This window comes from Manihot esculenta, chromosome 2 (genome assembly GCF_001659605.2).
Source record: "Manihot esculenta cultivar AM560-2 chromosome 2, M.esculenta_v8, whole genome shotgun sequence".
Classification (NCBI taxonomy): domain Eukaryota; kingdom Viridiplantae; phylum Streptophyta; class Magnoliopsida; order Malpighiales; family Euphorbiaceae; genus Manihot; species Manihot esculenta.
In genome coordinates, this window is record NC_035162.2 from 13930859 (window position 1) to 13947668 (window position 16810).

Here is a 16810-nt window from a genome sequence, read left to right on the forward strand (position 1 = left end):
TTCACTAAATGGCAATAGGTATTACATAGTCTTTATTGATGATTTAACAAGAATGTGCTGGATATACCTTATGAAATTTAAATCGGAGGTTGCTGAAATTTTCATAAAGTTTAAAAATTGGATTGAAAACCAAAGTGGCTGCAAAATTCAAGTCATTAGATCAGATAATGGCCCTGAATATACATCGAAGAAATTCAATTTATTTTGTGAAGAAGCTGGAATTGAGCACCAACTCACTGTCCCCTATTCTCCACAGCAAAATGGAGTCAGTGAAAGAAAAAACAGAACCATTATGGAGATGACCAGGTGCTTGTTGCATGAGAAAAATCTTCGAAAAAAAATTCTGGGCAGAGGCAGCAAATACTGTTGTTTTCTTGCTGAATAGACTGCCTACAAGAGCAGTGGAAAAGAAAACTCCATATGAAGCTTGACATGGAGTCAAACCTGATTTAACCAATCTTAAAATTTTTTGTTGTCTCTGTTTTTCACATGTTCCATAGGTAAAAAGAGACAAACTTGATGAGAAGGCTGAAGAAGGAGTTTTTGTTGGTTACAGTTCAGTGTCTAAAGCCTATAGAATTTTTCTTCCTCGGACAGAAAAAATTATAACCAGCAGAGATGTTCAATTCCTTGAAAGTGAACAATGGGACTGGAATGAGGAGTCTCAAATAAAAAAACAGATTGTGTCCTTTGTTCCTGATGAATTAGAAGATGATCAACCTGTCAGGGGAACAAAAACACTCTCAGACATTTATCAAAGGTGCAACGTTGCTGTTTTTGAACCAGCTGGTTATGAGGAAGCAAAAATTGACAAAAAATTGGGTGAAAGCAATGGAGGAGGAGCTGGCTATGATAGAAAAAAAATCAAACATGGGAGCTAGTAGAAAGACCTCAAGATAGAAAAGTAATTGGGGTGAAATGGGTTTTCAGGACAAAGCTAAATCCTGATGACTCATGGAACAAGCATAAAGCAAGGCTAGTGGTGAAGGGCTATGGACAAATTTGGGGAGTAGATTTTTCTGAAACTTTTGGTCCCGTAGCAAGGCTGGACACGATCAGAATACTGTTGGCGTTGGCGGCACAACAAGGTTGGAAGCTTTTTCAGCTTGATGTGAAATCGGCTTTTTCGAATGGTACTTTGCAAGAAGAAATTTTTGTTGAGCAGCCCGAAGGTTTTACTGTGCCCGAACATGAAGAAAAGGTCTGCTTGTTAAAAAAGGCTCTTTATGGGCTAAAACAAGCTCCACGAGCTTGGTACAGCAGAATAGATGATTATTTGTTGAAATTAGGCTTTGAAAAAAGCTTAAGTGAATCAACTTTGTATGTTAAAAAAGTTGATTCTGAAATTATAATCATCTCTCTCTATGTAGACGATTTGCTTGTTACAGGTAATAATATTGCAAAGATTGAAGAATTCAAGCAGGAGATAATGAAAGTTTTTGACATGACAGACCTTGGTGAAATAAATTATTTTCTCGAAATGGAAATAAAGCAAGTTCAGAATGAAATTTTTATATGTCAAAAGAAGTACTTGAAGGAAATTCTAAAGAGATTCAGAATTGGTGAATGCAAAAGCGTGAATACTCCAATGAATCAAAAAGAGAAGTTGCAGAAAGAAGATGAAGCTGAACGTGCTGGTGAAGGAGTGTATAGAAGCCTGATTGGATGTTTAATGTATCTTACAGCAACAAGACCTGATATTTTGTATCCTGTAAGTGTCCTATCCAGGTTTCTAAATTGTGCTAGCAAAATACACATGATGGCAGCTAAACGTGTGCTTAGATATCTCAAAGGAACTCAAGATTATGGCATTAAATTCAACAAAAGTCAAAATTTCAAGCTTCATGGATATTCTGACAGTGATTGAGCAAGGTCCTTTGATGATATGAAAAGCACTTCTGGTTATTGTTTTACTTTTGGGTCAGGGTGCTTTTCTTGGTGTTCCAAAAAACAGGAGATTGTGGCACAATCAACTGCGGAAGCTGAGTTCGTAGTAGCAACAGCTGCCGCTAATCAAGCACTATGGCTTAGGACGATTATGGTGGATTTGCAGCTGAAGGAAGATGACAGCACTGTGATATTTGTAGATAACCAAGCTGCCATAGCTATATCTCAAAATCCAGTGTTCTATGGAAGAACTAAGCATTTTAATGTTAAGTTTTATTACTTGAGAGAAGTCCAAAACAGTGGTGAAGTGAAGTTAGTGTACTGCAACACAGAAAATCAGATCGCATACATATTTACAAAATCACTTCATGTTAGCAGATTTGAATTTCTCAAAGAGAAGCTGGGAGTATGCAGTTCCTGATCCAGGAGGAGAATGTTAGCAAGTGAATCAGGATCTGTTCCATGTAGTCCTGGTCTTTAGGATTGTCCTATTATTTAGCTGATTTTCAGCAAGATTTTTTTGTTTTATTGTTAAACAAGAAGTGGCAGTAGTGGTCACTGGTTTTTAGCTATTTTAAATTTTGCAGTAACTCTATAAATTTACAGTTTTTGAATTCAAATAAATATATCTTTCTCAATTACTAATCTACAACAGAGGGACTACTCCTTTGCTACCCAAGTTTGGAAACAACTTGTTCTGGTGCTAGTTGACCCACCTTTTTTGAAACAGACATATCCTCGTTAGCCTGGATTGCAGAAAATTTTAAGAATCTTTAATTTTAAGAATCTTTCTTTTACAAATCACAATTTGCAAGCTAGCACTTGTGGAAGCGAAGGAATGATGTTGTTTTCAACCAGAAAGGAGCTGACATAGGTTCTCTCACTCAACCAGAAAGGAGCTGACATAGTTTGTCTTGTTCTCATTCCTGAATACCCAAATAAAGAAAAAAAGCCTTTCTCATTAGTCATTCCATATATGACAGAAGAAAAATCTTTGCACAGAGCCAACTGAGAAAACAAGAAAATGAGAGTGAGAAACACTACATTTCATTGTATGGAAAAAGAAAATTTTCGGCCATACAGACGGTTGGAATAATAAAACTGAATAGTTTATATGTTAATTGACCCAAAAAAAAAAAACAGTTTATATGTTTTTTTTCCTTTTTAATTATTTTAATTTTTCAAAAATTTTATTAATTCATCTTTATTTCAAAATTATTAATTAAAATCTACTTATATTTTATAATTTTTTTTAATCTTTCCGTTAAAAAAAATCATTAGCATTCCTGAACATTATACTGCTTAATTTCTATTTATTTTGGAATAATTATGAAGTATGGAAAATTTTCCACATTTTTTTAGCGCATCAAATATTGTTTAGTTAGAAGAGAAAAGGAATTCACTCTTATTGATTGGTTTGCAAGAAAGTACAAGAAAATGAAAGAGAGTCTAGAAAATAAGAGAAAATTACAAAATTAAAAAATAAAATTTAACCTATAATTTCTATTTTGATTCCAATGCAACTTTTTTACATATTTTGATTCGATTATTCCGATTTTCAGTTATTTGGATACTATTTGAATTGAAACCAAACGGACCAATTGCACACCTAGGTTGACTTCATGGTTTGCTCAAAAGTTTGTACTGTAAAAATAACAGTGGACTTCCAGTATCGTAAAAGGGAAAGTACAAATGGAACATTAAAAGAGACATCAAACTCTCATTTCACATTTTCTCAGAAAGAACTAACATTTCACAGTATTACATTCTAAATTTTCACAGTACAAACTTTTCCCAGGAGACATAAGAAGCTAGTGTTTGAGAAGCAGCACCACCAGTTCCCAATCTCAGAAAACAGAGGATAGAAAAAATTGGGGAAAGAAAGATCAATAATTAGACCATATAAAATCATTCTCAAATTTAAACTGAAAGAATAATAATAAAGCTGTTACCTTTGCAAATATTTCAGAAGACGGTATGAATCCTAGCTATGAAATTTCTGTTGCAATCTTCTCATGAACACTGTTTTTCTCACATAAACCCAATCTCCCAATTTATCCAAAGCCTGGAAATAGGCATGTCTCCAAGAACGCTTGATAGGTCCCAATCAAAAGCCAAGAAATTTGATAAAGAAATAGAAAGTTTGTATTTTCATTGCTGTCCTGCTACTGCAAATTACATGTTCTTAAGAAGGAAAATAACAACTTTGCGGCAGTAATGAGATTTATTTGCTTTGACTCTAACTGCAATTGACTAAGCAAATTACACACTAAAAAAAATAATAAATAAATAAGTGCAGCAAAAATAAATGACAGCAGCAACATTATTAGTTCAAGAACTTCCTATTCTTCACAATGACTCTTGTTGACCGACGTACTGGCGTTGATCGCTTTAACAGTAGACTGCCAGCAACCACCCAAAAGCCTACAGAGAATCCGAGCCATATCCCAATATAAAACCATTTCCTGAATTCATCTTCATCTTCTTGATTGTATGGGCCTCCATGTTTGTGTTCTTGTGATTCTTGAATATTGTCTCCAGGGCACTTCTGTGGAAGAGGCAACCCACAAAGTTCTGGATTAACAGAAAACGAAGAAGCATTGAAGCTCTGAAGTTGAGTGCTTAATGGAATTCTTCCGGACAAATTATTACAGGACAAGTCCAAGGCACTCAAAAAATTTAGATCAGCCATGCTTGGAGGAAGTCTGCCTGATAGATGATTGTGAGACAAATCAAGGGATTCCAGTTGCTTCAAACCACCAATCTCTTCAGGGATTGCACCACTCAGATTGTTATACGACAAGTTCAACTGATGAAGCTTTGACAGGCTTGATATTTCCCTTGGAATCTCTCCTTCTATTTTATTTCTTGAAAAATCAATTATCCTAAAGAGTCCAAGATTTTTAACTAAGGTGTATTTCTTTCCCTTCCAGAGAATCAATGCCGTGTTGATATAAGAATCCAGAGGATACATCACCAAACCTTGCTGTGACATAACATAGTGATCACCCATGGTTAGAGTGGAATTCCCTTCATACATGGCTCTTAAATTTTTGAGGCAGTGGGGGATGGCTCCATTGATATTGTTTCCAGAGAGGTCCAAGATCTGAACTTTTGATAATTGGCACAATTGCAAGGGTATGTTTCCATACAACTGATTGCATTGCAAGTTCAGAAATTGCAGAGATGATAGGCTTTCCCCAATCCAAGTGGGTATCTTTCCAGATAATCTGTTACGACTCAGGTCAAGGAATCTCAACCTGGTGCAGTTCTTTAGCTCCAGAGGTATTTCTCCCAAGAAGGAATTGTTTCCTAAATCCAGTGTTTCAAGTTTGGAAAGCAATCCTATGGAAGATGGAATTTTCCCAGATAAATGGTTATTAGCCAAATTCAAGAAAACCAGATCTTGCAGATGCGTCAAACGATCAGGAATGTCCCCAGAAAATAAGTTATTTGAGAGGTCCAGGTAGATCAACGGCTGAGATAATGAATCACCGTCAGAGGAAGTAGAATTTGGTACCAAAAATTTTGCTAATGAAATTTGTTTTGAAGGAAACAGAGGCAGAGGCAATGGACCATGCAAATGATTAGAAGCCATGTCAATTACAGGGAAATAAGAGAAACGAAACACGAAATCTGGCACCATCCCACTCAAATTGTTTTGTGAAAGATTTAAATAATAAGATTCAGAGGACAAGTTCCAGAACCATTTGGGTATGGTATCAGAAATTCCAGCGTCAGAGATGTCAAGCTGAGTATAATTTTTCTGACTTTGAAGCCATTTAGGGAAACGAGGTCCCATCTTGCAGGATCTAAGATGCATTATAAATAGATGAAAAGGAGGAACCCAATCATGACTTACATTCAAAACAAAGGAGTTACCAGCTAAGGACAAGTGTTTCAATTCAGACAAGTTTAAGTGGCCTTCAGATATAATTCCAGACAGTGAATTCCCACTGAGGTCTAATATTGCAAGCTGTCTCAGGCGGCCAATGCTTTTGTCCACTGTCCCATTCAAGCGGTTTAGTCCAAGATTTAGCAACCTTAAAGATGAAAACCTTGTAAGATCAGGCAATGTACCTGTAATCTCATTTCCAAACAAGTTTAAAGCTTCCAGCGATTTCTCTGCTCGTCCAGATAAATTTTTTATCAGCTCAGGAAGCTGCACCTTGAGATTGTTTCTCATTAAGTATAAACCACGCAATTGAGACATGTTCCCAAAAGATTTTGGTATACCACCCTCAAGTGTAACGTTGTCAAGAAAAAGCCATTGAAGAGAAACCATGTTTCCTAAAACGGAAAGATCATTTAAACCTAGTAGATGGTTAGAAGAGAGCTCAAGTTCTATGATGTTCTGACTGACGTTTGACAACCATGTGTATATCGAAGGAATCACAAGGTTATTGTAAGAGAGATCAAGAGAAGTAAGAGATGAAGAAGAATTGATAGGAGAAAGACTGAAAGCAGTGCTGTCTCCAGAAAAGCAAGAAGATAGTATCAAGCTCTGCAGGTGAGGAAGCTTGTTAACTATTTGCAGCCAATCTTTGGGTCTTTTAAGGAGATTGCCACTGAGATCAAGGTAACGTAAAGATGAAAGACCAAAGAGCCACTCAGTGTTTCTCATATCGTGAAAATTATTATAACCCAGATCAAGCAACTGTAACCCAGTGAGGTTCCCAAGAGAAGAGAAGGTTACAGCAAGATTAGCAGTTGAGAGAATCAAGTATCGTAATTTGGCGAGAGAAGAATGATTGAGTGGAAAGTGAGTGCCACCAAAATCATTGTAACTTAAATCTAAGTACGTAAGATGAGTGAGTTCAAGCAAGGAATGGCTAATTTTACCTCTCAGTGGCGTGTTTACAATGTCATTGAAATTGAGATCGAGCTCTGTAACATGACCAGTTTCAGGACTACAAGTGATTCTTTGCCATCTGCAGCAATCTCTTTTATCTTCTCTTGTCCCCCAAGAAGAGAGGAGACCACCATCGTCAATGAGGTCGTCTTTGATCTTAAGGAGTGCATGTCTCTCCTTTTCTATGCATCCGATTCCTGGGTTCAGTTGAATGGCTGGTTTCATGTGCAGCAAAAACAGAAACATAGTACACATGTAGAGTTGTTGAGAAGATCTGTTACGGTTTATCACCATGATCTTAATGTTGAAGTTGAAGTTCGAAAGGAACTTGGGAAGTAATTGCTTGGTTGTGTTTTGAGTTTTCGGAGGCAATACTCTCTGTTCTTATAGCTAAAAAATGCAATGGATTGGAAACTCCTATGACACGGCAGCCGAAATTTTCTTCTTTTTTTTTTCTTTCTTTCTTCGGTCCGAAATATATAAAATATTATTCGATATAGGAATTGGGTCTGAAATCTTAAAAGGTGATGTGAATTTTAGTGTTTAGAACACGTTTTCTATAAACTTGTTTGTTGCTTCTTTGGCCCTCTGCTGGAGGCCAAATGGGTGTAAAACACGCAGCAGATAATAATATGTTATTGTTATTATTATCTGATTTACTCGTGTTGGCATTAAATGGTGGAACAAAAGCAAATTTTCCTTACAATTTTTTAAAGTTCTACAAAAATTATTTTAAATCTAAGGGGAAATTGTAAAAATTTAGCAAGTAAAAAAGTTGTACCTTCCATCAACGAATTAAGAAGCAAAAGCAAAATTCTGAACAAAAACTATCAACTGAAGCAAGTAGCCAACTATGGGTAATTTAAAGGGTTTTTTTATAAATTTAGGGGTAGAAAACCTTTTATTTGCGGATTTAGGATTAGAATAGAAATATTTGTGGATTTTGAGTAGGATGACAGGGAACAGCCGAAAAATTAGATTAGCGCCTGTTTGAGAGGCGTCAGAGCGCCTGACGTCACTTTAAATGGCGCCAGGCTATTATTTTTTTATTTTTTTAGAATGGCATGACGTCAATCCATTATTTTTTTTTTACAATGGCGCCAAACCTTTATTTTTTTTTTAATTTTTTTAATTATTAAAATATTATAATTATATTAATTAATATATTATTTTTATATTATATTTTTTATTATAAAAATTTTTTATAATATATTTTATTAATTTTAATATATTTTTATAATAATATTCTAATTAAATAATATTAATTATAAATTTATTTAACTATTATTAAATATATATACAAGAAAAATTGAATCAAATAATTAATAAAAAATAGATTAATTAATTAATTAATTAATATAAATATTTAAAATTATAAAAATTAAATTTATTTTTATTGGACTGTCATTCGTATGTAATTACAGAATAATATTAATGGTTCTAATATTTTAGAGAATTATGAAATATAATATAAAAAATTTATTATAATAAAAAATATAATATAAATAAAATTATTAAATTAACATTATATAAAAATAATATATTAATTAATTAATATAATTATAATATTTTAATAATAAAAAATTAAATCATGGCTCACTCCTTACAAATAAAAATAAAAAATAAATAATGATTATATATTAATATTTGATAAATTAATAAAATTAATATTATGTTGTGTTTAGAGATATAAAAATAATTTTGTTGTGATTAGATATATAAAAATAATTTAATAATATTGTATATATTTATTTAATATTTTTTATTATTTTAATAAATTAATACAATAATACTATTTTATTATTTTAATAAATTAATACAGTAATACTGTCATGAAATAATATCAGTAATTTTTTAATAACATAATAATATTATTTTATAACTCTATAAATTACTAAAATCAGTTATAAATAATTTCAGTATTATAAAATTAATATTATTATGTGATTATATATATTATCATAAAATTAATATTATTTTGTGATTATGTACGATGGCACAATAGCAATCTAATAAAAATAAATTTAATTTTTATAATTTTAAATATTTATATTAATTTATTTTTTTATTTTTTTATTTTTTATTAATTATTTAATTCAATATTTTTATATATATTTAATACTAAATAAATAAATTTATAATTAATATTATTTAATTATAATATTATTATAAAAATATATTAAAATTAATAAAATATATAATAAAATATTATTATAATAAAAAATATAATATAAAAATAATATATTAATTAATATAATTATAATATTTTAATAATTAAAAATTTTTTTTAAAAATAAAGGCTTGGCGCTACTATGAGTGGCGCCAGGCCATTCTTAAGAAAAAAACAAATAATGGTCTGGCGCTATTGTGAGAGGCGTCAAACCATTCTAAAAAAATAAAAAAATTATGGCCTGGCGTCACTTAAAGTGGCGCTAGACTCTAGCAGGCGCCAAGTAAGTTTTTCGACTGCCGCCTGTCACCCCAACCCCAAATCCATAAATATTTTTATTCTAACTCTAAATTCGTAAATAAAAAAATTTTTACCCCTAAATTTACAAAAGCCCTAATTTAAACTTAACTTTCACATATTGAATTTCCAAGCAAAACATTAGTAAATTAGGATATAAATGTGAAGGCAAACATAGACTGATGGTATAAAATCTTCCACTAATGTTTCAGACGCAGTAACAGGCTAACGGCAGTTCCTGAAGTCAAAAACACACAAGGGAAATGAAAATTTTCAATTAGTAAAAAATAATTAAAAAAAAATTAAATGTCAAGTTTTTTATATGCCAGAAACAGCCATTTAATTTCTTACCTACCAAACAACAGGGTAATGTAGAAATTTTAAAGAAAGAATTTACCAAAAAAAGTAATAATAATTAACTTAAAGAATCACAGAGAAGTTACCTTGGAGAACATTTTCTGAAGAAACTCTGGCTATGGAATTTCTGTCGCAAGCTTCTCATGTAAACCGCTGTTCTGACATAAACCCAATCTTGCATTTTGTCCAAGAGCTTGAATTTTAACAGTAAAGTGCCTGAAACTCCCCAAAAGCCTACGATGAATCCGATCCCCATTCCGACATAAAACAATTTCCAGAATTCTTCTCCATCTTTTTTATTGTATTGGCCACTGTGATTCTTTTGTGAAACTTGAATATTGTCCCCTGGGCACTTCTGAGGAAGAGGCGATCCACAGAGGGCAAGATTATCAGAAAATGCACTCTCATTGAAGCTCTGAAGCTGAGTGCTTGATGGGATTCTTCCGGACAGATTATTATTCGACAGGTTCAAGGTATTCAGAAAATTTAACTCAGCCAAGCTAGCTGGAAGTCTGCCTGACAGCTGATTCTGAGACAAATCAAGTGATTCCAATTGCTTCAAACAACCAATCTCTTCAGGGATTGCACCAGCCAACTTGTTATTCGACAAGTTCAATTGATTCAGCTGTGAAAGGCTTGATATTTCCCTTGGAATCTCTCCTCCAATTTTATTACGTGAAAGATTTATTATCCTAAATCGTCCGAGGTTTTTATCACACCCGTAATTTCTTCCCTTCCAAAGAACCAATCCCTTGTCAATATAATGATAGATTAAAAAACCATCTTCTACTACTGCACTAGTAAATTCATGTTTGATGGTTTCAGTTGAATTCCTGTCAGCCATAGCTCTTAAATTCTTGATGCAGTGTGGTAAAGTTCCATTGATATTGTTTACAGAGAGGTCCAAGATTTGAACATGTGTTAATTGGCACAATTGCTCCATGGAACTGATTGGACTGTAAGCTGAGATATTGCAAAGAGATCAGGCGTTCCCCAATCCAAGTGGGTATGTTTCCAGACAATTTGTTTCCACTTAGATCAATGAATCTCAACCCAGAACAATTCTTTAAAGACAAAGGTAACTCTCCCGACAAGGCATTGTTTCCTAAATTTAGCGTTTCAAGGTTCGAAAGCCATCCTATGGAGGTCGGAACTTTGCCAGACAAATTGTTATTACCCAAATTCAAGAAGATCAGATCTTGCATATGCATCAAATGATCAGGGATCACTCCAGAAAACAGGTTATTTGAGAGGTCAAGGTAGATCAATGTCCTAATTGTTCTCTGATCTTCAGAAGACATATATCTTGTGATGGATTCTAGTCTTGAAGGAAGCAGAAGCAATGGCAATGGACCTTCCAAACGATTAAAACTCATATCAATGGTGGGGAAATAATAAAGATGCAATGAAACATGTGGCACCATTCCACTCAAGTTGTTGTGGGAGACATTTAAACGGTTAGAAGCAGAAGACAAGTTCCAGAACCACATGGGTATGGAATCAGAAATTTCAGCATCAGAAATATCAAGCTCACAATAATATTTCTGAGTCTGAAGCCATTTTGGGAAATGAGGTCCCATCTTGCAGGATTGAAGATGTATGTAATGTAGACTAAACGGAGGAACCCAATCGAAACTTAAATTCAAAACCAGGGAGTTACCAGATAGAGACAGAAATTTCAAATTGGACAGATTTAAGAAATGATCTTCAGAGATTACACCATGTAATGAATTCAAACCCAGGTGTAATACTTGGAGCTTGGACAGAAGTCCAATGCTTTTGTCTATGGTTTCTTTCAAGCTATTGTTATGAAGATCTATGATTCTTAATGATGAAAAGTTTGTAAAATTAGGCAATGGACCTGTTATCTCATTTCCATACAAGTACAACTCTTCCAGCGATTTCTCTGTGGACCCAGATAGATTTTGTATCAAGTCAGGAAGCTGCATTTTGAGATTGTTTCTGGAAAGGTGTAAACTACGCAAGTGAGACATGTTCCCCAAGGATTTTGGAACACTGCCCACAAGTGAAGTATTAGAGAGATTAAGAATTTCAAGAGAAACCAAGTGCCCAATTTCAGCTGGAGTTGAACTTTGCAGAAGGTTATGAGAGAGGTCAAGTTGTATGATATTCTGACTGATGTTTGACAACCATGGGTGTATTGAAGGAATCACAAGGTTGTTGTCAGAAAGATTGATGGAAGTGAGAGATGATGAAGAATTGAGAGGGGAAAGAGTCGGAGGAATCCCATCTCCAGAAAAGCACAAAGCTAGCCTCAAGCTTTTAAGATGAGTGAGCTTGTTAGCTATTTGCAGCCAATCACTGGGTCTAACAAGGGGATTTCCACTGAGATGAAGGTAACTTAAAGAAGAAAGACCATGAAGCCACTCAACGTTTCCCAAGTCATGAAAATGGTTGAGATTCAGACGAAGAGACTGCAAGCTGGAGAGGTTCGCAAGCACAGAAGAGATAGTTCCAGCAAAATTAGCATTTGTGAGGTCCAAGTATCTTAACTTGGAGAGTGAACCATTTTTATCAGCAGGGAACTGAGTTCCACCAAAGTTATTACCCCTTAAATCCAAGTAAGTTAGATGTCTGAGTTCAAGCAAGGAATGGTTTATCTTACCTCTCAGCGGCTTGTCAGCAGTTTCATTGAAATGGAGATGAAGCTCTGTAACGTGACTAGTTCGATTGTCACAAGCGATGCCTCTCCATATGCAGCAATCTCTCCTGTCTTCTGCTGTTGTCCAAGAAGAAAGAACATCATAGTCATCAATCAAGTCATGTTTGATCCTGAGAAGTGCCTGCCTCTCTCTCTCTATGCATTGAATCCCAACATCTCCAACTCCTGTGTTGAAGTGCACTGAAAACAGGAGCATGGTAAATGCATAAAGATGTTGAAGAGATCTGTTACTCGTTCTCACCATGATCAGAACGATGGAAATCAAGAAGAGATTTGTAGAGCAAATAGTATTGCTTTGATCTGTTATAGATCAAATTCACAGTTGTTGATGAGGCTACTGAGTTTTATAATCATATTTCAACTAACACCAAGGAACAAGGCAAAAGTATTATTGGTGATGGGAAAGTTACGTCCTAAAAACGGATTAGGAATGGATAAAAATCTTGGAAATTCAAAGTTGCTTATCGCATGCTATGTGGGTGTGATTTGTTTTCTAGTGTTGATGCTGAGTAAATGTTATTTTTATTATTATTAAATAAGTTTCTTAAAAAAGATGAAGTTGTTTCAGAAGAACACAAATGAAGTAGGAGGGACCTGTTAGACAGCAAAGGGTATGGGTCGTTTTGGTATAAAGAAGCTATCTCTTGCCTCATACTAGCTTGACTAACAGCAATTGTCTTAATTTAACGGAAGACTTCACTTAGTTAATTAATTGAAGCAAGTAGCCAACTATGGGTAATTTAAACTCAACTTTCACATATTGAATTTCCAAGCAAAACATTAGTAAATTAGAATATAAATGTGAAGGCAAACGTAGACTGATGGTGTAAAATCTTCCACTAATGTTTCAGACGGAGTAACAGGCTAACGGCAGTTCCTGAAGTCAAAAAAACACACAAGGGAAATGAAAATTTTCAATTATTAAAAATAATAATTAAATGTCAAGTTTTTTATATGCCAGAAACAGCCATTTAATTTCTTACCTACCAAACACAGGGTAATGTAGAAAATTTAAAGAAAGAATTTACCAAAAAAAAATAATAATTAATATAAAGAATCACAGAGAAGTTACCTTGGAGATCATTTTCTGAAGAAACTGTAGCTATGGAATTTATGTCGCGAGCTTCTCATGTAAACCGTTGTTCTGACATAAACCCAATCTTGCATTTTGTCCAAGAGCTTGAATTTTAACAGTAAAGTGCCTGAAACTCCCCAAAAGCCTATGTAACGACCCCAAAATGGACCGTCACCGGCGCTAGGATTCAGATCGGCTTAAGGCCACCAGAACCCGTAGCAAGCCTGCTATACTCTCTGTGTACCTGTAAATCTCATACATGATCATACATTTTCTGTGAAAATAAAAACTCTTTTCTGAACCAAGGCTTAACCTGTGCATGCACTATCTCTGTACTCTGTACTCTGTACTCTGTACTCTGTACTCTGTTCTCTGTTCTCTGTTAAGCCTGGTTTTTCACATACAGTAACACATATATACATATCCAGATCATGTACAAAACATACATCACTAAGTCAAGCACATTTCTAACTTAATACACAACTATTACATCTCTTTCATATTACATGTCCACTCTACGCTATTACAAATCTCTTTACTCATTCTGTACTCTGCTGGACTGTCCCTGTACACTGTACACTGAACCTGCAAAACTAGGGTTAAGGGAGTGGGATGAGCTCTATAGCCCAGTGAGTAGAACAGTAAAACATCTCAGTAAAATATGATTTCATGGAATGCACCATATCACAGACAAGCCACATCAAGAGTAAACCTGTCACCACATAGTCCCAGTAACTCTGTGCCAGGGCGTAGAATCGAGCTCCTGGTCTTCCTGTCATATATGTATATGTGTATATAACACCTCTGTACTTACCATTGCCAGGGCGTAGTCAAAGGCTCCTGGACTTTGCTATACCTGCCAGGGCGTAGTCAAAGGCTCCTGGACTTCTCTATACATGCCAGGGCGTAGTCAAAGGCTCCTGGACTTCCTGTCTGAGACTATTGGATCATTCAGCATTCACTCACATCACCAAATAACGATGCAATGCAACATATTCGTGGATACTAATGCAATCAACCTATGGCATAATCATGATGTTTGAGATATGCTAAAACATTCCATTGTGCAAATAAAAGAGTTAAGTTTAGTTCCACTCACCTCTGGCTCTCTGGACTGACTCTGCAGGCTCTGACACTCTGGAGCAGAACTCACTGCTGCTCTCTCTGGTTCCTCTGGTCTGTACCTATACAGATAGACGCAAATGAGGGACCAAACTAGCTTATGACCAACTCTATTAAACTCCCCAAGAATCCCTTTAAACTCACTCTAACAGCCATGCAAAGCATGCAAAGGAAAGCTGGACAGAACACTTTCGGCGGCAGGTTCGGCGGCCAAAAGTCCTCTCCAGAGACGAAACTCAAGCACCTTCGGCGGCCGAACTTCCACTTTCGCCTGTCGAACCCTTTCGGGGGCAAGGTTCGGAGGCCAAGAGGCACTCCAGAGACGAAAGTCTCTATCCTTCGGCGGCACCTTCGGCGGCCGAACTTCCCTCCAGAGCCGAAAGTCCAAAAGCTCGGGGGCAAGCTTGGGCAGCCGAAGCCACCTCCTCACACCTCTTCAGGGGTTCGGCAGCCGAATGTACCTTCGGCTGCCGAACCTGAGTTCATCAGCAGGGCAGAAACTTGCCCTGCCTCTCGCCAAATGCACCAAACTCCTCTCCAACTTCACACCACACTTCCTCAACTTGCATACACTCATGTATATGCTCAAAGGGGTCAAAAACTACCTACAAACCCCAAACACACAACACAAACAACACAGAAACAAGCTCTATGCACAAAATCATCAAAACCTCACAAATAACCCTATTCATGCAACTCTCTCCATAAACCCCATAAAACCTTCAGAAAACATAAAAACAAGCTCAGGATCTTCACTTACCTCTTGAAAACAAGTAGATGAACGATCCTAACGTGGAGTTTTGGAGCAACTTTCCTTCAAACTCTCCAAACTTCACAACTTTGAGTTTTTAGCTTAAAACCTTCAAATAATCATGAAAACTATCAAATCTTTGCATGATTTAATGAAAACATGAAAGAACACTCACAAAGGACTGAGTTTCACCTCAGCAAGTGAAAGAAACGGCGCTTTGACCGCTTCAACCGACTGAGGGCCATTTATAGGTGGCTGGCCAGACCACCTTCGGCGGCCACACGTGAAACCGAAAGCCATGCATGTTCGGCGGTCGAACCTCAACTTCGGCGGCCGAACCTGGCTTTTCTGCCTTGGTTCATTTCATTCAAAAACTCATTTCCTTATGCATAAAACGTGATAAACATAGCAAAACATTAGAGAAAAACATAAATCTAACCCTGCTAAAGACTTCCGACATCCCGGATTCCACCGGAAAGTAGAATTCTGATGCCGGACTCGAGCCGGGTATTACATTCTCCCCCCCTTAAGAACATTCATCCTCGAATGTCCCAAAAACAAACAAATAACTCACACATAAAAAGGAGGAAACTAACCTCAAAACAAATATGGATACTGCTGAAGCATCGACGCCCGTGTCTCCCACGTACACTCTTCTAGATTATGGTGGTTCCACAGAACTTTCACCATCGGAATCTCCTTGTTCCTTAGCTGTCTGATCTGTGTGTCCAGAATCCGCACTGGCTGCTCTATATAGGTGAGATCTGTATGAATCTCCACCTCAGGCTCACTCGGAACCTGATTCGGATCTGACACAAACTGCCGTAACATAGAAACATGAAATACCGGGTGAATTCTCGCCATAGAAGCAGGTAAATCCAGCTTATACGACACATTTTCGATCCTCTGCAACACCTCAAAGGGTCCAATGTACCGTGGAGCTAATTTACCCTTTTTCCCAAAACGAACCACTCCTTTCATTGGAGACACTTTCAGCAATACCCAATTACCCTCCTGGAATTCTAACTGTTTTCTGCGAACGTCTGCATAACTTTTTTGTCTGCTCTGCGCTGTTCTGATTCTCTCTCTGATCATGGGCACCACTCTACTGGTAATCTCTACTAACTCTGGCCCTGCAAGAGCCCTCTCTCCTATCTCTTCCCAGCAAACAGGGGATCTGCACTTCCTCCCATACAAAGCTTCATACGGAGCCATCCCTATGCTAGCATGATGGCTGTTATTGTAGGCAAATTCCACCAAAGGTAGATGCTGCCTCCAAGAACCGCCAAAGTCTAACACACACAGTCGAAGCATATCCTCTATGGTCTGGATGGTCCTTTCTGACTGTCCATCAGTCTGTGGGTGGAAAGCAGTGCTAAACTCTAATCTCGTGCCCATCGCACTCTGCAAACTTCGCCAAAATCTAGAGGTAAACTGAGGTCCTCTATCTGAGACTATCGACACTGGAACACCATGTAATCTCACTATCTCATCCAGATAGACTTGTGCCAACTTATCCACAGAATAGTGACTCCGTACTGGAAGAAAATGAGCAGATTTCGTGAGTCTGTCCACAATCACCCATATCGAGTCTATCCTGTTGGACGCTGCTGGTA

General features: G+C 36.2%; 1 protein-coding gene and 1 pseudogene across 1 annotated transcript; both read right to left on the minus strand.

The window, feature by feature from the left end:
- Positions 1 to 3208: 3208 nt before the first annotated feature.
- Positions 3209 to 7809, minus strand: LOC110607172 (receptor-like protein EIX2). Its single transcript, XM_021746265.2, has one exon. The coding sequence runs from the start codon at positions 7031 to 7033 to the stop codon at positions 4214 to 4216; it is 2820 nt and encodes a 939-aa protein (XP_021601957.1). The 5' UTR covers positions 7034 to 7809; the 3' UTR covers positions 3209 to 4213.
- A 1388-nt stretch (positions 7810 to 9197) lies between these two features.
- LOC110608841 lies at positions 9198 to 12588 on the minus strand (annotated as a pseudogene).
- Positions 12589 to 16810: the final 4222 nt, after the last annotated feature.

Bases quoted from the DNA above. Each gene is read 5' to 3' on its own strand.
- LOC110607172 (XM_021746265.2), bottom strand. From the start codon at position 7,033: ATGGTGATAAACCGTAACAGATCTTCTCAACAACTCTACATGTGTACT.